The sequence below is a fragment of the Equus quagga genome, chromosome 8 (genome assembly GCF_021613505.1).
Source record: "Equus quagga isolate Etosha38 chromosome 8, UCLA_HA_Equagga_1.0, whole genome shotgun sequence".
Lineage (NCBI taxonomy): Eukaryota > Metazoa > Chordata > Mammalia > Perissodactyla > Equidae > Equus > Equus quagga.
In genome coordinates this window covers 109,056,597-109,081,029 of record NC_060274.1, presented here as the reverse complement: position 1 = coordinate 109,081,029, position 24,433 = coordinate 109,056,597, and the positions used below count along the sequence as shown (strand labels likewise).

The following is a 24,433-nucleotide window of genomic DNA, read 5'->3' as shown; positions in this document are numbered from 1 at the left end:
AAGTGGGACAACAGATAGTCTTCACAGTATTTCCTTTCTATCATCAAATAGGAATAGGTATATGTTTGGACAGGTTCAGTAATTTTAAGAACTTGTATTTTTGCACAACATCTTTCCTGAGGATATTTATAATCTTTGTCTCTCACCCTTGCTACATGATAGCAAGTATGAATATAGTTGAAAGAATTTCCTTAAGAAAGCTTGAATGCCTCTTGTTCATCAACTCTGTGTGTGTGTGTGTATGCTATGAGAGATGATGCTATGAGAGATCTCTTTGGGGTCCTTGCCACTTTTCGCGTTCCTGAGCTGCCAGTTGTTCTTTTTTTTTTTTTTAAAGATTTTATTTTTCCTTTTTCTCCCCAAAGACCCCCGGTACGTAGTTGTGTATTTTTAGTTGTGGGTCCTTCTAGTTGTGGCATGTGGGATGCCGCCTCAGCATGGCCTGATGAGTGGTGCCATGTCTGCGCCCAGGATCCAAACCAGCAAAACCCTGGGCTGCCAAAGCAGAGTGTGTGAACTTAACCACTCGGCCACAGGGCTGGCCCCTGCCAGTCCTTCTTAATAGGAACATTTGTCTTGCTTTAAGGCATGAAAATTGGGACCTGCCAGCACCTAATTTAAATAGAAGCAGTTTTAGAGACCAAGTTGGAGAGAGTTGTAGTATTTTTAAATTATTAATGCCTTAAGAGAATAAATGTTAAACATATAGCACAGAACAGTAAACCCCTGTAGGTGTGTGCGTGTTTGATATCAACTCTTGGTGATAAATCTCACACTGTGTTAGTTAGTGTTAAGGAGAGTATTCATGTGCTACATAACAATGTTTTTTGGTCAATGATGTACGGCATATAAGACGGTGGTCCCATAATATTAGTACCATATAGCCTAGGTGTGTGGTAGGCTATACCATCTAGGTTTGTGTAAGTATGCTCTGTGTTTGCGCAATGACAAAATTGCATAATGATGCTTTTCTCAGAATGTATCCCTGTCGATAAGTGAGGCATGACTCTATGTTCATTGAAATGCTGGGGTAACACTGGCTACTGCACAGATATTATTTTTAATTTAGGAAAATTATATGCAAGTAGATTTTTTTAAAAACTTCTAAACCTTACAGTTCAAAGTCTTAGTTTTTCTTAACTACTTGATACTTAAAAAAATACACACTTCCCTCAACGATATCTCTAAAATAAAGGCTTTTTATTAGTTTAGGACCTAATCCACGGAGAGCTGTTTTTGAGAGAACCATGCCTGGGATTAAAAGAACTAGACAGAAGCTTGTGTGGCCAAATATCCCTGCCTGTGCCCTTCCCTCTCAGAAACCCCTCTGGTGTTGATTCTCTCAGCCTTGTCTCCTGTCACCCACCCAGCTTCCAACACACACACACACACACACGCGCGCGCGCGCACACACACGCACGCTGTTTCACAGGTGGGGAAGAAGTAGGGATGTGAGGGTCTGTTCTCAGGGTGGGGAATGGGACTATTGTATTTACTTCCTGCCTTGAGCAAATGTAATACATGTTAACACCTTGGCAGCAGAAGTGGGCTGGATCAGATGGATACAAGGTGACTGTTCTAAAATAAACAAAGTGAGGCAGCATAATCTTGAATTTGTGGGCAACATGTGAGACTGGGCAAATGAGACTTTTCCAGGTGGTTTGTCCATTAGCTGTGAGCATGCTAGCAGTGTGTTAGGCAAACGGACAGGATGTTCTCTGTGTGTACTGTATAACCTTGAAGCCTTGCATCTATTTCCATTTCCCCAGGAATGAAATCTAAAACAGAAAGCTACTTTCCTTCTCCTTAGCTTTCGACACAAAAGTGAGGCTTGTACACCTGAATCAGACTGTTGCTGTTGCGTAGTGCTGGAAGCATGGCTCTTGTTCTGGATTTGATTTTTGGTGAGGATTTTTTTTTTTTCTTAAATTGTTAGAACTTGAGCATAGATAAATGGTTAAAATATAAATAAAAAATAAAAAAGTGATATTTATTTATAAGTTTGTTTATAAATAAAATAAAGTGAGAAGAAAGCTCAGAACATTAACCACTCATTGTGCATATTCTGTAGCAAATGGCTGAGAAATTTAAAGCAAATCTGTTAAGGTCCGTATAAACTGAGCATGTTGATTTCTGTGGTGGGTAAAGCCAGTGCTGTATCTGAAGACTTTTTCCCTTTTTCTTACATCCTCCTTGAACTGAATATGTTAAATGACAGAGGACTTCTATGTTAAGCTGGTTATAGTGTCCATTAAAACTTTGTGTTTAGGGTATTAGAGTCCTGGACTAAATAAATCTGGTTATCCACCTATAAAAAAAAGCTGAAGTCACGTGAAGAAAAATTAAAAAGTGCAGCAATATAAGCCCTTTGAAAGCTTAAAGTGCATCTGAGAAAGCCTAGTGAGAGTCAGAGGGCTTTATGCCTGTCTTCTGTCTTGTCATTAGTAAGTGAACTTGTGTGAAAGGTACATTTTAGCTGGATGGACGTACAAAGAATTGTTATAGATTGTCTTTGTGTTGTCTGTGATCTGTTTCTATATCCTGAACTAATGATTGAAAGAAAAATGTGTGGAACCTCAGTATTTTTATGGCTTTTGAGATGGAGATGGGGCTCAAAGGTGACTGCATGTTGGAGGGGGGAGTTCTTTTGAAAGATTGGGGTCGTGGGCCCCTCAGCCTCTTTGCTTCTGCTTTGGCCACAGGTGCAGGCAGGCTGTTTTACAAAGAAGTTAAAGTTCTCCTTCCAAACAGATGCCTTTCCAGTGTTTGTTCCTGGTGCTGTGAAAACCGTATGTGGGGGGAGATAGTCTTGTTCTGTGTAGAGCTTAAGAGTGTTGCCTGTCTGAAAGCCCCAGTAGTATTATTTAATATTTATTTTAAAGTTTGAGGCAACAAATGAAGACAACTTCCTGCCATTTAACAAGTGGAGCCAAGCCACCAGTTTTTCTTGGGAAATGTATTTCTACCACTCCTTTAAAGCTATAGAAGTCATTTTCATAGCTTCAGGGAAAGATACTGCTTCCCCTAAAGATCACTTCTAGGAGGATTGGAAGTCCAGTTGTCATTGGTCTATAACTTACACTGATAAAAAGCCTCTTTGAGTGCTTACCTTGTGCCAGGCACTGTGCTTTTCGCACTTGAGGTATCTTATTTAATCCTCAAAATAGCTCTGAGAGAGAGACGCGCTTGTCATTTTTCCTGTTTACAGATGAGAAACCTGAGGCTTAGGCCCCAATCTCATGCCAAGTAAGTTGCCGGGCTGGGCATCTGACTCTGAAGTACTGAGTTCTACATTACAGTACTGATACTTCCCCGATGCATTGTCTCCTGGCAGCGGTGCTGTACCTGGTTGTGGTTCTGAGGCCAGAGCCCATTGGGACAGTTGATACACTTCACCTTCTTACGCCTGTGATACCAACCTGGATTCTAAGACCTGCTCTGAGTTCCAGTTGAGGACGAGAAACAGCTGTATGTTCCTAGTTGTTTCCAGATTGCATTTGTCCCTTTATAGAAGTTATCTCCCTTGTTGTAGGTAACAGACTATAAAGTATGGGGCTGAGGACGAGACAGAGCCTCTGAGGTCAGACCTGGTTCTGATAGTGGCTGCACCAGCTACCGGTTCTCTCACCAACTGTCTATTTGGTGACGTGAGATGAGGCGCTTAACCTTTCTCAGATTCAGTTTCTTCATCTGTAAAACAGATAGATGTCCTCATGGTTTTGTAGGGTTTGAATGAGACAAACAGGCATTAGGTACTCAGCATGTTATCTGGACATGGTAGGTGTTCAGGATTTGATGGCAGTGTTGGTGATTTATTCTGCTTTGTGGTCCATTTCTTCTGTGACCAGAGGTTTTTGTAGAACTGAATGCTTTCTGGAGTAGACTGTGATATAAATATTCTGAATTGGTTATAAGGTAAAGTTTGAGATTCGCTTTATTTTGTAGTCACTTGTAAATCAGTAAATTGCTTTGTAATTTAAATACTGTGTCCTCATTATACGTTGTAAATTTTTGTATACTTTAAAAACTTGACTTTAATTGGAAATACACTTGGTTGTGTTGAACAAAATTTTTTAAGAGTTGAACATAAATTTTGATGAATGACTTTGATATTAACAACTTTCGTAAGACTTTTAAGTTCTTTTTGCATTTAAACATAATGTACCTTTTTTTTTGGTGAGGAAGATTGTCCCTGAGCCAACATTTGTGCCAGTCTTCCTCTATTTTGCATGAGGGATGCTGCCACAGCATGGCTTGATGAGTGGTGTGTAGGTTGGTGCCCGGGATCCAAACCAGTGAACCCTGAGCCACAGAAGCAGAGTGTGCAAACCCAACCACTGTGCCACCAGGCTGGCCCCAAACATCATGTACTTTTTGTTTCTCAGATGGAGAAACTGAGGTAAGAAGTAGGGGTGGACTTTGCCCAAGGGCTGTTGATTTAAAGCAGGGGTGGGCCAAACAGTAAATATTTTAGGCTTTGTGGGCCATACAGTCTTTTTTGCAACTACTCAACTCTGCTGTTGCAGTGCAGGAGCAGCCATCAACAATACATAAATGGATGGGCTTGGCGTGGTACAGTAAAACTTTATTTACAAAAACAGATGATGGGCCATAGTTTGTGGACTCCTAGACTAAAGGCACATACTCAATTCTGTCTCATCATGAAGCCCTACCTTGGTTCTACGTCTCTCTCAAGGTTGATGTAGATTTATTAAAAGTTGGTTTTCCTATGGGCTTCGTCCTCAGTTTTCTTTTCATGTAACACATCCTGTGCTATAAAATAATTCATATATATACATCTTCATTTGAATTGTTTCCAACTCTAGATTAGTATAGCTGCCTGCCTTCCAAACTTCTATCCAAGAATATCCTATCAGGCCCCTAAAACTTTAACATGTGTGAGACTGATTTCAGTACTACAGCCTCCAAAACCAGACTGTAGTCTTTTTGTGTGTGTGCGCTTACTCATCTGGATGTCCCCTTAACTCTTCCCCCATCCTGTTTGTTCTGCCCCCTTGAAACTGTTGCCTTCCCCACCTCGTCTCCATCAGTACCACTGCTGCTTTATTCAGGCCCTTGTGGTCTGTCTTGGACTGTTGCAAATCATTTCACAACTTCAGGGCCCCCTGTGTCTAGTCTGTCTCCTTCCAGGCTGTCTTTCATTTTGCTGCTAGAGTGGTCTTGTTTTTAGTACATCTCATCTTGCCATTTTCTGCTTAAAACTCCTTAGTTGCTCTTCTGTGCCTGTTAGTTGCTCTTATGCCTAACCTTGGCATAAAAGTCATTTTGATAGAGAGATAGTGCCTTCCTACCATGAAGGTCCGCAATGTGGTGCTGCGTCCACCCCTGCAGCACACCAGCCTTCTCAGAGAACAGTTCCTAACTGTCCTACATAGTCCCTTTCTCCTCTTTTGGCCAACTTTTGTTTATTCTTTAAGATTAACTTCAAGCTCTGCATCTCCCTAAAAGCCTTCCTTGAACGCTCCCCCTCCAGTCTCCGTATCTGCCTTAGATACTTTCCCTGTCTCCTGCATGCTTTAATAGCACCCTTTGTTGCCCCCTCAGAGAAGCAGTTCCTACTTGATAGTCAGCTGTGTGCTTGTGGCTCCAACTCCCACCTCTTTCAAGCTGCTCCTTGGAGGATAGATCCTCTGTCTTTTATGCCTTTGTCCCCAGTGCCTAGAACTGTGCATTGTACATCTGGCCTGGACATTTTGAAGAATGGTAAATACTTATGAATAAAGAGGTGGGGCCACACATACATTTTTCTTTCCTTTTTGAGAGGTTCTTATTTCTACTCCAGGGGAATTAAAAGCCTAAGGAAAGTAGCAAAAAAGAAAAAACACTTAGGCTAGGGTCTGTGGTACAAAGAATGCTCAGTGGACAGGCCTGGGGCCCAGAACTGTCCCCTTGTATTCTTCACGACCTGGCCACTCACTCCCTAGAGCAGTGGTTCTTAATTTGTAGTGTAGATCAGAAACTCAGGGGGTGCTTCATTAAAGTGTACATGTGTAATGAACACCTACCACCCCCTCTCTTCCTGCCTAGTTATCACTGGGGCAGGGGCTATCAATATCCTGGTGATTGTTAGACACCTATATTTCTTCTTCCTGTTTCCACTCATTTCTCCCACCTGATATTCTCACCCTACTTATTATATTGCATAGTTCTTCATGACCATTCTTCTTCGTCTTATTTCCCTTCCTATGAGAGAGGGGCTCTAGGTGCAACGAGGTTCAGATGATGATGTTAGCATCTCAATTTAAAAATCCAAATGCATTTATATTTTCTGGTAGAAACATTGGTATAGATGAGGATTAATATTCTGAAGTAAAGTAGTGTACCTCAGATACAAATGAGTTAAACTGGCTTTTATTTGTGAGAAATTACATTGAGTTCTAAGTAATGGATTTAACATTTGAAACAAAACTTAAGTCTGTTAGTTAAGGACTCATGGAAACCTGCTGTACAGATCATCGTGCTATACCTCTTGCCATTCCCTCCTCCTATACTCTGATTTCTTACTTTTATAGATAGAGACCCAGGAGCTCTATAAAAGCAGCCTTTCTTGGGAGGAACCCCAGGTTGGCCCCTGGAAGATGGGTTGGAAAATGGTGCACGTTTTGCTGGTTCACATTTCAACAAGGTGCACATTTCTCTGCAGCTAAATCCAAGGGTTCAAACAATTATTTGCTGTCATATTTAAAAATACACTTTGCTGGTTTTGAGATTGAGCCTATGCAGATAGTTAGCTGGAGCCTCTAAAGAAGAAACCTCTTTATTCTTAAGTGACTGCTTAGTAATCTACATAACAAATGAGCTGTTTTGCTTCAGAGATGTGAAATAGGCATCTATAAATGAATAGTTTTTTTAAACTAAAGTTGTTAAGACAAAGTTCATCTTTTCACAGTAGGGTTTCTCCAGAAAACCCTCTTTACTCTATTGAAATGCAGCTAGTTTGAACTAGGAAAGCATATTCCAATAATAGGCCCATGCAATTAGCCTTCACTAGAATAGAGTGAATGCTGGAATTTTTTGTATTATTATCATCAATTGGTGTTAGTCTCAGGGGAACCACATAATAGTTAGAAAACCTTGATTGAGAGACGAAAACAAAGGTTTCTGTCTTATTCATAGGCATGCTTTAGTTCTTGAAACTAATAAAATGTTAGGGTCTTAAATGTTATACTTTTTCGGTAACCATCTGCCGATGGTAAGATTAAGAAAAGGTGCTTCAGAACTATGTCATTATTTTGAACTAGAAGAAAATGTTGAGGGACTCTTAATTTAGTGCCATATTCACACTAGATCTTGTATAGAAATGACATAGTGTGATGTGCTGGTGAATGTTGAACAACTGTCCTCACGGGAATAAAGCTCTGATTTATAGCATTTGCTGATTTCTGAGGTGTAAGTTCTCCACCATGACTAGTTTCAGGCTATGTGATTCACTGAACTTGGAGTTGGGAAGAGATGCCATAATCAGCTGGCTTCAGCACACTGCTGAATTAACCTCAGCTATCAAATGTTGAGAATTTTACAACCTCTATTTTTTTCTTTTTACAGCCTACATTTTTAATACTTATCTCATTCCTGTCTTTACGTTTGCCCTTTGTTTTTTAAAAATTGGCCTTATTGGGCTGGCCCCATGGCATAGTGGTTAAATTCATGTGCTCTGCGTCAGTGGCCTGAGGTTTTCTGGTTCGGATCCCAGGTGTGGACATGGCGCTGCTTATCAAGCCATGCTGTGGCAGGTGTCCCACATATAAAGTAGAGGAAGATGGGCGTGGATGTGAGCTCAGGGCCAGTCTTCTCAGCAAAAAGAGGAGGATTAGCGGCAGATGTTAGCTCAGGGCTATTATTCCTCAAAAAAAAGATTCTAAAAAAAAAAAAATTGGCCTTACTGATGTGTAATCTACATACAATACAATAAAATTCAGGAATTTTAGCATATAATTTTGATAAGTTTTGACAAATGTATACTCCACCACAGTCATGATACCCTATAACCCTTTCTACACACAGTTACCAGATTAATTTTTCCAGAATCTTACTTTGCCTTCACCACTCACCTGTGCATAAAACCATCACTGGTTATGTGCTGTCCATAGGATAAAGTACAAAATTCTGCGGCCTGCCCCTCTGCCATTTTGCCTGTCGTCTCCTTCTCTGGCCTTATCGGCTACTACCTGCCTACGTAAATCTCTTATTCCAAAAAAAGTGTTGAGCTGGTTCCTAGCACAGTTCCTGCATCTGTGTCTTTGCTCATTTCTGTACCCTGCCTGCAGTACTCCTGTTACCTCATGTTCCTTCTTGTCTTGACTGTCTTGCCTTTTCTTAAAAGTCTGGTTCACACCCATTTTTCTTCTTATACAATCCAGTCTTTAGTGATTACTCCTGCATCTCACCTGTGGTCCTACGGTTTGGCACTTAACTTTGCAACTTGTGCCGAAATCCCAGGTTTTTTATGGAGTAGTTGGGTCTTCCCTGATAAAGTTGTAAACTATGATAGGGTAGGAAATGTACAACTCAATTTTTAGCACTTGGCTTTCCTCAAATAAAAGGGACAATAAATGGTTCTCGATGACAATAAACTTTTCAGTGGCTCTTCCAATTCAGTAAGTCACAATCTCAGTGACACTGTTGGGAAGAATAGTACTGTGCTGTATCAGACCTCTTGGAAGAGGAAGGTTTGGTTTGTTATGGAGTATAAATGTGTAGTAATGTCTCTCAAAACTAGTGGTAAGTCATTAAAGTACACGTTGGAGCTTTTAGCTCTGTCTTGAAAATTCATCCAAAGGTAGTTAGCATCACGGACTTTGAACTCTTGGCAAGCTTTTAACATTTAAAGTAGGTCTCCAAAGAACATTCTTTGTTCCTTTCAACTAGCCTTATTTCACTTTTTGAAGTACTGGTAAGAAGTCAGTAGGGTGTATCTCATTGATTTCCTTCCTGTTCCAGGAAGCCATATTATGGTATTCTGAAAGAACTTTTGTGTCTTTTTGGGTAACTTTACTATAAGCAAATTGTTTTTATTTTAAAAATTGTACTCTCTGTAAAAAAAATTGCAGGTGTACTTGTTGAAATTTGGCATTGAATGATAACCTAACAGATATTTAGAGGAATTCTAGATGCCTATCTTTATTTCACAGCCTACCTTGCAGGTTCCTCTTTTTTTGTTCTTTAAAGTGTGGGTTTACTCAGGTTCCACAACTGGTCTTCATCTCTTGTTAGCTGATACACTTTTCTTGGGTGATTTCATCTATCATTGCCCAAATGCAAGTGTCTCCAAAATTTCAAAATTCCTTGTCTCTTTTGTTCCAGTCTTAGATGGCCAGATGCCTACTGGACATCTCCACGTAGCTGCCCTTCAGAGACCACAGATTCAGCATGTCCCAAATGGGACATCTCTCTATAAGTCTTGCCCCTCTTATTGCTGTTGCTCTCTTGCTGAGTGGTATTGCCATCCCCAGATCACTGAAGCCTAAAACCTTGGATGATTGGCTTCACCCTCTTCCTGCACCTTCTGTATCTGTCAGATCCACCTCAAACATTTCTTTTAAATCCTTTTCCTTCTCTCAGTTTGAAATCAGGCTAACCTTATCCTTTGTTGGGAGTGGGGCTCCCTCACCCCCAACTATTTAGTTAGTGAATTAAGAGCAGGTCCACTTCCCTGGCCTCAGATTAACCAAACTCATGAGTTTGAGAGGTAAAATTGGAAAGCCAGTACGTAATTTTCAGTGTGTACTAATGTGTTCCTTCCCTTTAGGTACACACAGCTGGGAGCCCATAGGTTATCTGAGAAGGAATCAGAACAGAAGCAAACAGATGAATCACGTGTGTAATGGCCATAATTAAATGGTGCCACCATCTCATAATAGGGAAATCCCTCGTGACCAGAAAACTCATGTCTATGAGCAAAGGTCCTCCTCCCCTGCCCAGTTGCTTTATTGGCCCCTGCTGGCCTTTCTCTTTTTAATTCTTCTTCAGTGACTGCAGGGCAGACCCTTGCTGTTGGATTCCATGTTTCTTTATATATATGAAGACATTCGTTTTGGGTCTGCTTAAATCTTGCTACACAGAAATCAAGCTTTCTCTTTCAAATGGCTTTCACTCCTCTCTTCCGTCATTATGTGTTGATCTCAAGTTGAACTTTGAGGGCCATCTTAGTTCATGTGTTTGGAGAAGATTTCATTGTAGCTGAAACGTAAGAACAAAAGGCTAATCTCCCCCTTGCGTTCCACTGGCATCACTACCTCCTGAAACACCCTTTCCCCTTCCCCACCCCCCTGGGTATCGAGCACCCTTGGTATGCCTCTTTAGCACCCTCTGGGTAACCCTTATTGTAACACACATATATTTCACTGTTTGGTAATTGTTTGTTTATCTGTTTCCCCATTAGAACTTGAGCTGTCCAAGGGCAGGCACTCTCACTTCCAGATCCCACTGTCTAGCAGTGCCTGGCACCCATTCATGTTACTCGCTTAATCAGTCTTTGTTGAACACCCACTATATGCCAGATAAAGAACAAGTCAGATCCATTCCCTGTCCTCTTGGAACTTGAATTTTGTTGGAGGTGAGGGAAGATGTAAACAGACAATATAGTACCTATGGTAAGACCTACAAGGAAGTGTACAATAGGCTGAAGTAGAGAATATTTAGGGGTTTGTTGGGGTGTGTACTTCTAGACAATCAGAAAGATCTCTGAGCAAGTGTCATTTAAGACACACCATAAAGGATAAGAAGCAGCAAGCTGTCTGTAGAAACAGGAAAGTCAGGGCTAGTCGAAAGTAGCCATCACAAAGGCCCTGAGGAAGGTGAGAGCTTATTATGTTTCAGGAAATGAAAGACCACTGTGGCTGGAAGGGCTAGGAGGAAGAATGTGGCATGAGAGGCCAGTCCCGTGGCCGAGTGGTTAAGTTCGCGCACTCTACTTTGGTGGCCTAGGATTTCGCTGGTTTAGATCCTGGACGTGGACCTAGCACTGCTCATCAAGCCATGCTGAGACTGCGTTCCACATAATAGAGCTAGAAGGACCTACAACTAGTGTATACAACTACGTACTGGGGGGCTTTGGGGAGGAGGAGAAGAAGAAGAAGAAAAAAGATTGGTAACAGATGTTAGCTCAGGGCCAATCTTAAAAAAATGCAACTTTGGGAAACTATTTAAAAAAAAGAATCTGGCATGAATATACTGTGCCAGTTATATTTTGGGCTTGGATGAGTGAAATTAGACTTTGATACAGTGATTCATGTAGGTTAAGATTTATTTGGAACTAGTACTTGATTATCTGTTAGAATTTGTGATTCTAAATGTTCATTTTGCATATTCCTTTCTGGTAGTTAATTTTCACAAATAATAACTGAAAGAAAACCTGGAATTTCAGTTTTATGTGAAATGTATCCTACAATAGGCCAGATACTCTTAGGAAGTTCCTTTCCGTGCCTAAATTTCTATCCCTAGGAAACCTGTAATATAGCCACATAAGCCTTCTGTATCATATTGAGAATTTTCACTTAGTCTTATTGACCATCATTATTTTCTGCTGGTTGAGCTACTAACTATTCAGCACAACTGTTGAGATAAATACTGTTAATTTAATGTGATATCCTCATCTGAAAACCAATTCAGAATAAGCACAGCTGAGTCATTTAAACTTATATGAGTACAGTTTTTGAATTACGTTCATTGATGTGTTAACTTATTTTAAACTATTGTTTCGATGGAAGACTCCTCTCCTTCCCTTTTCACAAACCTGTTTTCTGCCGTTCACTGCCCTAGGTTGCACAAACATTATTTGGCTTAATCGGAAGCAGAATGTTGAGTAGAGAGACAATGAGTGGTAGCTCCACTACTTGCCAACAATCTTAGCTTGGAAAGTGTTGCAGACTGGCCATTTCTTTATATCTTTATATCTTCCATCTTTATAATGGAAAAAATACCTGCACAGTAGGGTTGTTGAGGGGATTAAATGAAGTAACATATGTAAGACTGAAATCTCATGGTAGAGGCTTGGTGAACACTTGGCACCTGTTAATCTTCAGCTATCCTGTGGGGTAAATATGATTATCCTGACTTTTGTAAATGGGGGTAGAAAGCAGGAGTTAGAGAACATTTCATGTGCTCTGCGCTGGTGCTTCTCAAACTTCTGTGCATGCTAGTCGCTGGGGGATCTTAAAATGCCGATTCGGATTCACTTAGTCTGGAATGGAGCCCAGTTTCTGCATTTCTAACAAGCCAACCACCTTGAGTAGCTAGGTGCTAGGTTACTTACCTAGGAAGTGGTGGAACTGGGTCTCAAACCCAGGTATGCTCCACTCCAAAGCCTTCCACCGTCCCATAGACCCTCCCTAACTCTTACCGGAGGAACAGAGATTTTGTGGAGGGACCTGTAAGTTAGTTATTTAATAATTTCTTAAGCTAGTTAATCTGAGGTTGCATTTTATTCATTCGTTCAGCATTTACTTAGAACCTTTTATGTGTCCCATCTCCTTTTTAAAGATCCTACTTTTAAAAAAGTGTAGGGCTAGATAAAAAATGGGGGCGTATTACTTAATGTTGTCTATTGGACAATTATTTGGTGTCTCATCACCTTACACTTAAATGTCCTGTATTGCTCTTATCTACCCCATCCCCAACCTGCTCCTTGTCTTGCTTTCCCTTTTGTTTTTTTGTTAGAACAGTGTCCTCTACCTCATCTATCAGATTGGAGATACCAGATAATCTTGAGTCTTCTCTCTCCCTCATATACAATTAGTCATGAAGTTCTTTTAATTCTTAGAAATCTTATTGAAATGTGGCTTTCTCTCCCAGCCCTTTGCTGCCTGTCAGCTCTTACCTGTCCTTGTTCATCAGACCCCAGCTGGCCTTTCTCCCACCACTGTCTCCCTGCAGTCTCTCTGCAGTTAATCTCCCTAAACCAGCACAAGTCTGAGTGTGCTACACGCCTCTCCAAATGCTCTGTGGTCTATGTAGAGAGGCAGTGTAGGGTAGCTAAGAGCACAGACTTGACCTAGACTGCCTGGGTACCCACTCTAGCTCTATACCTTATTGGCTGTGTGAACCTGAGCGGGTTACTTAACCTGTCTTTGTAGTAATCACTTGTCTCCCTGGGCTGTTTTGAGGGTTATGAGTTAGTACAAAAGGCTTAGAACTGTGCTCAGCACATTGTAAGTTCTAAAAGGGCTACCTGTGTTAATATTTGTGACTAAAAAGTGGAAGAAGCAATTTAAAACATCGGGAAAGGGCTGCACCAGCACAGAAGTTGCGCTGAAGGCTCTCTTTAGAATAAGTTATAGGTTAATAAACCCCTCATTAGCAATTGATAACATCAGTATAATAAGGACCTAAGCATATTAAAGATGAAAAGTCACTTACTTTTCTCAAGATTGAAGAGATGTAATTTCAGCTTTATAGGTTTGTAACTAAGGTAGTTTAAACTAATAGATGTACCCTCTTTAAATCTGAGGATACTGTTTTTGGAAAATTAGTGATAATAGTAAATACTGAGCCTTTCCTTAATCCTGTTAATATATTTACTATTACTCCCTTTTACATTGAAGAGAACCAAGGCACAGAGAGGTTAAGTGACCTGCTCAAGACCATATGGCAAGTAAATGATCAAGCTGAGATTCAAACTAATGAACCCACTCTCTAACCACTAGAATTCCAGACTTACTGTGAAATTTCTGTTCTTGGAAAAGAACCCTCTTCCTTTGGGGAAAGGGAACTCTAAACTGGGTGATTGTGTAAAACTAAGTGGCAGAGAGGTGGTTGGGTAGGACTTCTTTGCTGTCCTCTGTGAGTCTCCAACATGTGACTCTTTAGTCCTGGATTTTACTGTCTAGACAATGCTGATATTGAATACTTCTGGTTCTTTTTAAGTGATGTTACTGGTTCCTTTTTAACTTAAATTCTTAAGTACTTTTGGGCAGATTGCAGTCAAGTATTGATCCCTGTCTGGCTGCCTCTGTCAGCTGGCATATTCATGAGTCCCCTTCCTGTGCCATCTAGCCAGCATGTGCTTAGGGAATGCATGCTACCTGATCACGCTCAAAAGTGAGAAAGGTAAATTTGGGGGAGGAAAACACTCAAATACAAATATTCATCTTGATGTGTTTAAACTTGTTGAGACAGTTCTGTCATAGTTGAGGGACAAATTAATGATAGTTACATTGGGTTCTTCGTTGCTTAGTTTTTTAAGGCAGTGATTATTTCCTTTGGGAAAAAATAAGAGAAAAAAACTGAATATCAATTTGACTAGCAGTGGTAATATAACAATATTCCATGGATAGGGAGAGGAAATGTGGGGGTAAAGGTGAAAATCCTGATATTCCATAGTGAGAAAGTCATTTGATAATATTTGAAACTAGAAGATCAAGTAATACATAAGAATGTTATTTAGATATGTGGAAAGTAAATACCATTCCATATATTTGAATTATTTTCTACAAGATCTCTCATTTGTTTTAAGTAGTCAAGTGTAAACTCTATGGCTTTTAGTAAATTGGAGACTAATATATTTCTTTAAAAGTTGAATGTCTGTTGTTGAGGGATTCAAGTCTATAATTCTTTTGTCAGAATTCATTATTTTGTATGCTATAATAGCATAAGTAGTTTGGTCTAAGGAGCTATTTAAAATACTAGATCCACTCAAGACATATGAAATTAACCTCATGTCCTGTTTGGGGCATAGATTTAGAAGTACAGATACTTTAAATGTTTAGAGAAGTAGGTAGGATACTATTTCTATCTTTTAATTGAGTGATGCCATGGAGTTAACCTAGCTAATGAATTAAGTGAGATTTAATTGGCTAGTCTTGTCTTTGAGGTAGTTCATGAAAGGTGCTTTGTATCCTAGTGTGTTTTTGTTCATGAATCCTAGAGAGCCACCTTCTCGTGCAGGTGTTGTGTTAGAGAGACAAGAAAGCAGGTGACCCAGCCTGGGCTGCAGTTGAAGTGATGAACAGCGTGAGAGAAAAAAGCACTGGGTAGTTTGAAGTGCAGATAGCAATTGCAGAAGTGTTTAAAGATGAACTTTTTTTGACTATAAAAGCTTTAATTTGATAAGAGTATGAGGAAAACAGCTTGGCTCATATGATGGTGGTTAGAAAATAACTGTATGTGAGCCAGCCCTGATGGACTAGTGGTTAAAGTTTGGCGCTCGCCACTTTGGCAGTCTGGGTTCACTTCCAGGTTGCAGAATCACACCACTCGTCTGTCAGTAGCCATGCTGTGGTGGAGGTTCACATAGAAAGAACTAAAAGGACTTACAACTAGAATATACAACTGTGTACTGGGGCTTTGGGGAGGGGAAAAAAAAAAAAAAGAGGAGGAAGATTGGCAACAGAAGTTAGCTCAGGGCGAATCTTTCCCTGCGAAGAAAAAAAGAAAAAGAAAGTCACTCTATGCAGCCTTTTTGAAGGACATTTAGGCACTATTTATCAAAATTAACTATATAGCCCTTTGACTCAAAAGTTCCACTTTAGAAATTGCAAACAGCAACTGAGAAAGTTTAGTGAGAGACTATGCGTACTGAGATGTTCATTGTAACATTGTAATGGCAAAAACCTGACAACAACCCACATGTTCACTAGTGGGTACTTAGTTAAATTATGGTACATCAGTATTGTACAGGCATCTTTTTAAAAGGACCTTAGACCTGTATGTACTGATAAAGGAAGATGTCCTCCACATATAATATGGAGAAAGGTGTTTCTAGAACAGTTTAAACCTGTGTGTCTGTGATGATATGAATGTGTGTGTATATATAAACATTTCTATATAAAGCACACAAACAATGGTAATATCTGGGCAGAGGGGCTGGAGAGAGGGCAGATGGGAAGGCTGTATTAGGACCACTCACATTTTAAAAGGCGATTTTTTTAAAAGCCTAAAACTCAGTACTTCCCCAGATGAGGTTATTTAGTTGTATTGAAAAGTGTTCTCAGAACTGCACTCTGCCCTCTGATTGTGGCACCAGCGAACTGTTTGTCTCACTTAGTGGCACCTGAGCCTATCAGTCCTACTTGTCCCCATGGTACAAACACGAGAGAGGGAAACCTAATAGTTTTGTCACCTTTTGAATGCCAAATTTTCTTACTATATATACTCCCACTGTTGCGTCTAGATTTGTTTTTTCTGGTTTTGCTAAATAGCTTTGATTTTTTTCACATTATTTAATTAGTCAGGAAGCATTCCTTGTCAGAAACTTAATTTTTAATTTCCTTCCAGCACCTCATAACAATACAGCCTTTATTCTCTTACTGTTTATGCATATTTAAATCTCAGACTTCTGTTTACTTTAAATTATTAGGCTAAAGTGATAAGCTTCCATGTCACTTACTCATCACTTCCATATCTCTTAATTGTACCTGACAACCCATTTCTTACTGTGTGTTAATCGTCGATACTGGTCTTGAGCTAGCAGTCTGACTGGCGTGGCAAGAAAGCTTCCTCTCTCAGCTCTAGCACCTGTTACTTTTATGTTGCTTAAAATAGCTTGAATCACTCTGGTTGTTGTATCACATTGCACACCTAGTTTACAGTCCACTTTCACCTCACATCTCTTGACTTTCCAGGGTTTTCTGCTTATTTGATCATATTGGAGTTATTTTCTTGTGGTAGGGTGTTTCTTTAAAAGAAACTTCTTTTCTGTCTTAAAATTTCGTTTCTTTTGCTTTTTTTCACTATGAATTTCTTTAAAAAAGCAACATTCTGGTTTCTGTTGAAAGTTTTCACCCCAGTGCTTTCATCCCAATTATTCGTGAAGATAGTAAAGGCAGTTTGTGATAGGTCCTTGAACGTATCAAATAGGATATTTGCCTGCAAACTACTCTTTCCTATGGTTTTTAAGCAGAATTTCAATCAAGACGACACTGCTATTTTCCATATCACTTTAGATTACTCTTTAATCCTTTTTTTAAACACTTTATCCAGGCCTCTATTAAATTTCCAACAGATAATTGCTACTACCTCTCATAATGGAAACTGGGCTCAATAAATAAAGGCATATTCATTTGTTTTGGAATCCAAAATTCTCTACACAGTAGGTCATGCTTTAATTTATCCTTCTGTCCAGTATATTCATCTGTAGTTCTACTTTTTTCGGTGTAAAATCGTGACAGTGGTCTTGAACTTGTAACCCTTTTGCACATGTATTGCTTCAAAAAGCCTGAGTCTGTGCTGCTCTCTGTCCCTTTATAATTTTTATGAAATCAAGGTTAAGTTATTAGTATTTGCTATATCTAATGAACATGGGGTTGTAAAGAGAACAGCAGGCGTTCATGTTTTGGAGGAGAACTGGGGAGTGAAGAGGCACTGTCACCAGAGCTTTAGAGCAGTGATTTGTAAGGGCAAACCAATTGTATGTGCATGTGTGTATTTTTCCCCCCTTTCCTCTGGGCTTACAGGTATTTGTATTTGAATTTTAAAGAGTGTTAAGAAATTCTCCTTGAAATTATGAAGTCATAAAATTATGATGGGACACAAACTCATAATTAGCCAGTACGGAGAAGAGAAGGAAGAAAAGCCGTGGCCTGTGTTGCTGACCTGGGTCTTTTGGTAATTAGCTCCATGACTTCAAGATGAGTTGACTGTTCTATACAGAGAAGAGGATGACCACATGTCTAAGATCTCCCCCTACTCTTTTTCTGCAATCCATCGTTTTTCAGTCTTCCATAATCTTCATCTGCTGAATGGGTACCACTGCTTGGTATTAATTAATTTGTACATATCACTTTGCAGTTGTAATATGCTACATGTAACTGGGAGAGTGCCAAAGAAAATATTTCCTTTAAAATGTCACCGCATACTGTGACTGATTTACATATACCTTGATTGGAACATCTTGGGTAGGGCTTATTAAACCCTCAGCTTAATTCTGTTTTCATTGAGTGTCATTGCAGTCTGTGTGTCGGGTGTTAGAGTAAAAACTGATCTACTGTATTTAAAACAAATGAAGGAAGTAAAGTTCTCAGAGATTTTCAGAGAAGAGAAGAACATTGGAAATGTGAATACCAAATACACTGTATAGATATTCCATAAAGCCTTATTAAATTTAGCTTAGTAGTAGTACTTAGAAGCCGCTTCGTAATGCGCTTTGTCCTAGGCACTGTGGATGGTACAGCGAAGAAGCATACAGCCCAGAAGGGGAGGTAAGGAGATAGATGCTTCCATTAGGATTTTCCAGAGCGCCACCTGACTGTTTGTTTACATGTTTCCATATCATTTATGGGGAAATTATATGTTGCCTATCACTTCAAAGTTCTCAAGTTCAGGTACTATTGTCATCCTTAAGGTTGTGATTGGTTCGTTTTTCTTCTCCAGCCTACTGTGATTAGGTAGTCTGACTTTGGAATGACAGGGTTCTTTCCGTTTTTCTGATGCATGGACAGTGGTTTCCTCTGCCTCATACTGAGGACAGGAAACTGGAAGTTGTAATTAGTCCCAGTATCTTTTAATGTGTCTTACCTTCTAAAATTTTTCAAAAAAATTTTTTTTTAACACTTTTTCCTGATCATTTGTTTGGATTTTCATTGTGGACTTTATGTCTCTGGTGTGTCTTGTGTTTTGAGAATCTTGCAAATCTTTTCTCAAGTTTTTTCTCTGTGGATTCAACCAACCATGGATCAAAAGACCTACGATGGTCGCATCTGTACTGAACATAGACAGGCTTTTTTTGTTATTATTCCCTAAACAATAAGGTGGACCAATTATTTACATAGCATTACACTGTATTAGGTATTATAACTAATCAGGAGGTGCTTTAAAGTATACGGGAGGATGTGCATAGATTATATGCCAGTACTATGCCATTTTATATAAAGGACTTGAGCATCCACAGATTTTGGTATCTGCAGAAGGTCCTGGAACCAATCCCCTAAGGATACTGAGGGATAACCGTACAGTCTTCTGATTAAACAAAAAGAATAATAGGTATTGGAAATTAAATGTAAATAATTTATTTTTATTATGAAATTTTTCAAGTATACACAAAATTAAAGATTAGTTTAATGAATCCCCATCACGCAGATTAAGATTTTGCAATTATCTGTATTTCCTCACACATCTATTTTTCTTTCTTTCTGAAATATTTTAAGGCAGATCCCAGAAATTGTTGTCATTTAACACATATATCAGTAGAACCCTCTTAAAAATATGGACATTTTCTTGAATAACCATAATGCCATTATCACACTTAAGAATACAAGCAGTTCTTTGGGAAATTGATTTATTTTTAACATACCGTAGGTTTTACCTTTGAATCAAGCTATTACAAACCAAATTGTGAAAATCAAGCTTTTCCTTACCCTTTGAGTTATTTAAGAGTAGTATACTGTTTAATTAGGTATATACCATTAATTTATGTATGTGGATTTGTGCATTTTCAGTTAAAAGTAAACAAAATACACTGCTGCCATAAAAGAGCAAAGCAGTGGAGTTTGTTTATTAAAGAACTGTTTCTATTTCATTGATAGTCTTCTAATATTTTGAGGTGCTTAAGTGGAATTTGAACTTTTTAGAAAATATAAATCTTATTTCTGTTTTGACTGTGTTACCTTGGTCTCAAGATGACATCATTATTTTTCCATATTTCCCTTTGCTTTTCTCTCTTTCTCACTTTTTCTGGAACTGGCTATCTGATTTTGTAAATCTGCTTTATAAAACATTTTGTTGAGGATAGAATGGGGCCTAGATTTCCTATATATCTTTCTGATACACTTCCTTTTTCTAAAACCTATTTGAAAAAAATATTTTCCATAACTTATGACTCTTAATTTTTTTTGAATTTTTTATTTTTTGGGATTCTGGTAGCAGATAATGCATCCAGGGGAGAACTAAGTTATAATGATTTTCCCACTTGAAAAAATAACATTTACTTAGATCTTGCCAGTGTTTACTTTGGTTTCTGACATGGAAGCTTTAAATGAAAGTATAACACTTGAGGAAAACACTCTCTCCTAAGGCCAGTGTGATTTATAGTCTGCTGGCTGGTAATGAGCATGCTTGCTGTTTAACCTTACTCTTACCTGTTTAACTAAATTTTTTGACTATCTCTGTAAAATTTTAAAATATTTGCTAATTTTTACCCCTTAGATAATGAGTCTTTAAGTGTTCAGTGTATCATAGTAAGTTGTCAAACTTTTTTCCTTTACTTACTTTTGGGCAATACATATTTATTTTGAAGAGGCTATTTTTAAATAAGTGATACCTCCCTCACTCAGAGGTTGTTTGGCAGCTTCATCCAACTAACTTAGTTGTAAACCTGCAAACAAACAGCTAAAAATTATGTATTCTATGTATTGGAGAATGTCTTTCTTAGAATGTGTTTACTCTTATTCTTTTAAATAAAATTTCATGAACTTTGGTTTTCTGATTTTTATAACCCACCTTCGGTACATTTTAAGGGATGGTAGCTCAGTGACAGCTCTCAAACCTAGCTAAAGATGCAAGAGAAACTAGGGAAAGAACCTGCCAATCTCTTCAGCATATAACAGTATGGGAAATTTCTATTTCAGGAAATAAGTTTATACCCTATTAATTCCTAAGGGTATCATTGTATTTTGGGTATAGCAACTATTATTCATAATGATGACTTAACATCAAGAAAGGGTGTTTTTGTTTTTTAGTATTCTGCTTAAGAATGTAGAAGAAAACTTAATTTTTCAGATCCGATAAAAGTGTTGCTTAAGTAAATTTTAGTCGTGTAGAAATTTAGAGTTTTGTATATTTATTTTACATTTAAAAAAATTGAGTTTCTGTTGTGTCAGATGCTGGGCCAGGTACCTTTGTAGATACTTCATTTCACCCTCAAAAATCCTATAAGTGGGATAGTAACCCCTTCCCATCTCCTCCCCCCTTTTCTTTTAGAGATTAGGAAACAGGCTCAGAGTTAAATGATTTACGGGTGGTGCCTTTTAAATCACGAGTTTTCCAACTGCTTATAATATATCGCTGCTTGGTTTATCCATTTATATGTTAAATTTAGCGTGTTCAAAACTGAACTTAGTGTCTTCCATAAAAAACTACTTTCCTCTGTCCTGTGTTCCACTTTATCCTTAACAGTATCACCTCACCTGTCTGACAGGCTAAAACTGTACTTAGCTCTCAGACAAGCAGCTTCAGGCTGTGCATGTCTTGCAGCTTCATTCATGTTTTCATTTTATACATATTGGTTGAGTACCTACTATGTGCCAGGTATTCTTCTAGGTTCTAGGAATGCAGCGGTGAACAAAAAAGACAATCCCTGCCCTTACGGAGCTTGCATTGTAGTAGGAGGAGAGAAGTAATAAACCAAATAAAGTAAAATATCTGGTATATTAGTTGGTGGGAAAGGAGCAGTATGTCGTTATAAATAAGGTGGTCCCAGAAGGCTTCACTGAGAGAGAGACACACGTTGGAGCATATGTGCTTTGTTTACCTTTAGAAATTAGGAGATTGACCTAGAAATCTAGGTTTTTGGTTTCTCATGAAAATGAGATATTCTAGCAATGCTGGCACTTTTTACTGGCTGTGTGATCTCTAGGCAGTTGCAAAGCCTGGGAGTCTCCATTTTATCTCTCCCATAATTCCCATAACTGTTACCTTAGTTGAGGCCTTGAATGTTTCTTTTCTCCTCTTTTGCTTTCACTCTATTTATCACACCGTCAGTTACACAACACAGCTTGGTTATCTTTGTAAAGCACAGTTATGTTGCACTGTGCATAGAAATACCAACTGTCTCTCTGTTCACCAGATAAATCCATGCTTCGAGGCCCTTTGTAATCTGGTCTTGGCCTACTTTCTAATACTCCCCGTAGTCCACTTATCAAAATAAAAATACAGTGGTCCCTATTCTCTGGACTTATCCTGTGCTTTTCTGTCTTTGCTTTAAATGCCTTCTTCCCACCTCTACCCATCCAAATCACTCTGTTCTTAAGGCCTGTGTAAATCCTTGCCTTCTATAGCAAACCTATCTGTCTCTAACCACCAGATCTTTTCTTACTCTAGGCTTTAGTAGCACTTTATGTAAATTCTTTTTTTTTTTTGCATGTACTCCTTAATATACAGATCTCATGCTCCCTTTCTAAACTTTAAGCTTCTTGAAGGCAGGCTCTGTTTAAGAGTAGTTTTTGTTTGCCTAATGGCACTTATGTGGGAAGTGTATAGAATATTTAGTAAACCAACTTTTTTTTTTTTTTTAAAGATTGGCACCTAAGCTAACAACTGTTGACAATTTTTTTTTCCCCTGCTTTTTCTCCCCAAATCCCCCCAGTACATAGTTGTATATTTTCAGTTGGGTCCTTCTAGTTGTGACATGTGGGATGCCACCTCAGCCTGGCCTAACGAGCAGTGCCATGTCCGCGCCCAGGATCCAAACCAGTGCTCTGTTCCCCATAGTTCAGCTTAATGGATTACTATTAATTCATGTGGAAAGCTCAGAATATTTTTTGGAGGGATACAGGGAATAAAACTGCCTGAGTTTAGGAGATATGACATGTATATATTGTTTTGTTGATTGCTCTTGGCATTATATTATTGCTTCCCAAATTGAGATAAATGAATAAAAGTATATCCTCATTCTTTATCTATATGTATTTCATCACTGGTAGACGCCTTTTTTCCTCCCTATTACTGCCTTTCATCCTTTTTCCAATGCTTATTTTCTCAAAGCTTTTATTTCTGCTATTTTTTATTATTTCTCCTTTGAATAAAAGTCCTCCTTCCTCCTAATATGAAGAACACAAACATTTAAGAACCTTTTTTGAAAAGTTTAAACTTTCGTCTCACCCAGGAGCCTTTGCTATTACACATGACCATTTTGCTTTACTTATAATTTAAACATCTATAATTATTATTTTGCCCAGAGGCTAATTTTCATGGGTATGCAAAAGCCATGCTCATCTTCCTTCACTGTGGTTAGATTTTTCTTAGATGTCCTTTTGAATCCACTTAAATTTGATTCTTCTAGGATGTCAGCTGTTGATTTACTATCTTGGCAGAGTATTCTTCTCTTCAATAGGAAGTCTTTGTTTTCTTGAATACTGGATCACTTGCTATTTTTTTCTTCCTCAGACTGAGTATTGGACCTCAGGAAAACGTTGGATTGTTTCATGAGCTCTTAAGGGTGCTGTAGGAGCTGAGTTCTTCTAAACTGTTATGCTTGTTAAATGCTAAAGTTCTGATGATGACTGACTACATTATTAATTTTTTTAGAACTTTATTATGGAAAATTTCAAACATAAACAAAAGTAGAACATATAATGAATTCCCATGTACCCATCACTCAGATTCAGTAATTATCAACTCAAGGCTAATACCATTTCTTCTTCTGCTTTTTTTGCTGAGGAAGATTTGCCCTGAGCTAACATCTGTGCCAGTCTTGCTCTATTTTGTATGTGGGTCACTGCCATAGCATGGCTGCTGATGAGTAGTGTAGGTCTGCACCTGGGAACCAAACCTGGGCTGCCAAAGTGGTGTGCACCAAACTTAACCACTTAGGCCATGGGCCAGCTCCTATAATACCATTTCTTCTATACCTCTTTCTCCTAACTCTACCCACTTTGGATTATTTTGAAGCAAATTCTTGACATTGTTTATTTTAATTAGTAAATGTTTCATTTATCTCTAAAGGAGAAGGATTCTTTTATAAACATAATCCCAAAGTATTATTTTTGTGATATTTTGCACATTAGTGGATTAATAGACATACCGTGTTTTTACCAAGAAAACTAGGTAGTGACGGTTGCGGAGGTTCTTCAACTTTCATAGTGTGATTAATCTCTAGGAGAGTTGGAAACAGGTCTAAATATACAGAGAGAAAGCCACGCAGATTGCTTCTGCCTTCTGCACAGAAGCACATTCTTCACCCTGGTCCCTAATACCCATGGATATAGCTTAGGGAGGCCACCCTCTTTTATTTTATAAACTCATCGTCAGTAAACCTAGGAAACAATGATGTCTGAATCCTAGGTCATTGACCTGTTAATGTCGATCTTGTGGCACAGGCTTAGTCCTTCGGCTCTTTCTGGAAAATTCCAGAGCTGTAGAAAAATCATTTCTAAAATCCCGATAGACACGTTTTGCCAAGAATGTCAGTTATCTCTTGACAGTTTGGCATTAACCTTTAAATATTAGATTGTGTAATCATAACGCCATTCAGGAAAAATAAAGTGGTAGGTGGCTGGCATTTTAAAAGTGAATTGAACTTGGTTTCCTGGGAGTGTTAATCATTATTCTACTGAAAATGCTGATAGTAGTGAAATGCTAAGTAGGGAAGAAGCAGTATTTTGCCAATAACTTAGATCAGAGGTAAATAAAATGTGATTTTATGAGTTTATTTAACATATTTTTAGCAGAACAGTATCTGAAGGATATTTTATATTTTCAAGCTTTGAAAGTGAGAAAGTAATGAAGGAACCTTGTAGAGAGTTCAGCTAGTCTGCTAGCCTGA

The 24,433-nt window shown here is 38.6% G+C and overlaps 1 protein-coding gene across 3 annotated transcripts in view; it reads left to right on the top strand.

The window, feature by feature from the left end:
- UBE2H (ubiquitin conjugating enzyme E2 H) overlaps positions 1-24,433 on the top strand; it is a 97,831-nt gene that overhangs the window by 27,412 nt on the left and 45,986 nt on the right. Inside the window, exon 1 of one of the 3 annotated variants that reach the window (XM_046670509.1) lies at positions 1,842-1,904. The exons of the other annotated variants lie outside the window; for them this stretch is intronic. Within the exon in view, the coding sequence (XP_046526465.1) occupies positions 1,877-1,904 (28 nt within the window). The 5' untranslated portion in view covers positions 1,842-1,876. Of the gene's footprint in view, positions 1-1,841; positions 1,905-24,433 lie in introns of those variants that run through there. 3 annotated transcript variants of the gene reach the window in all.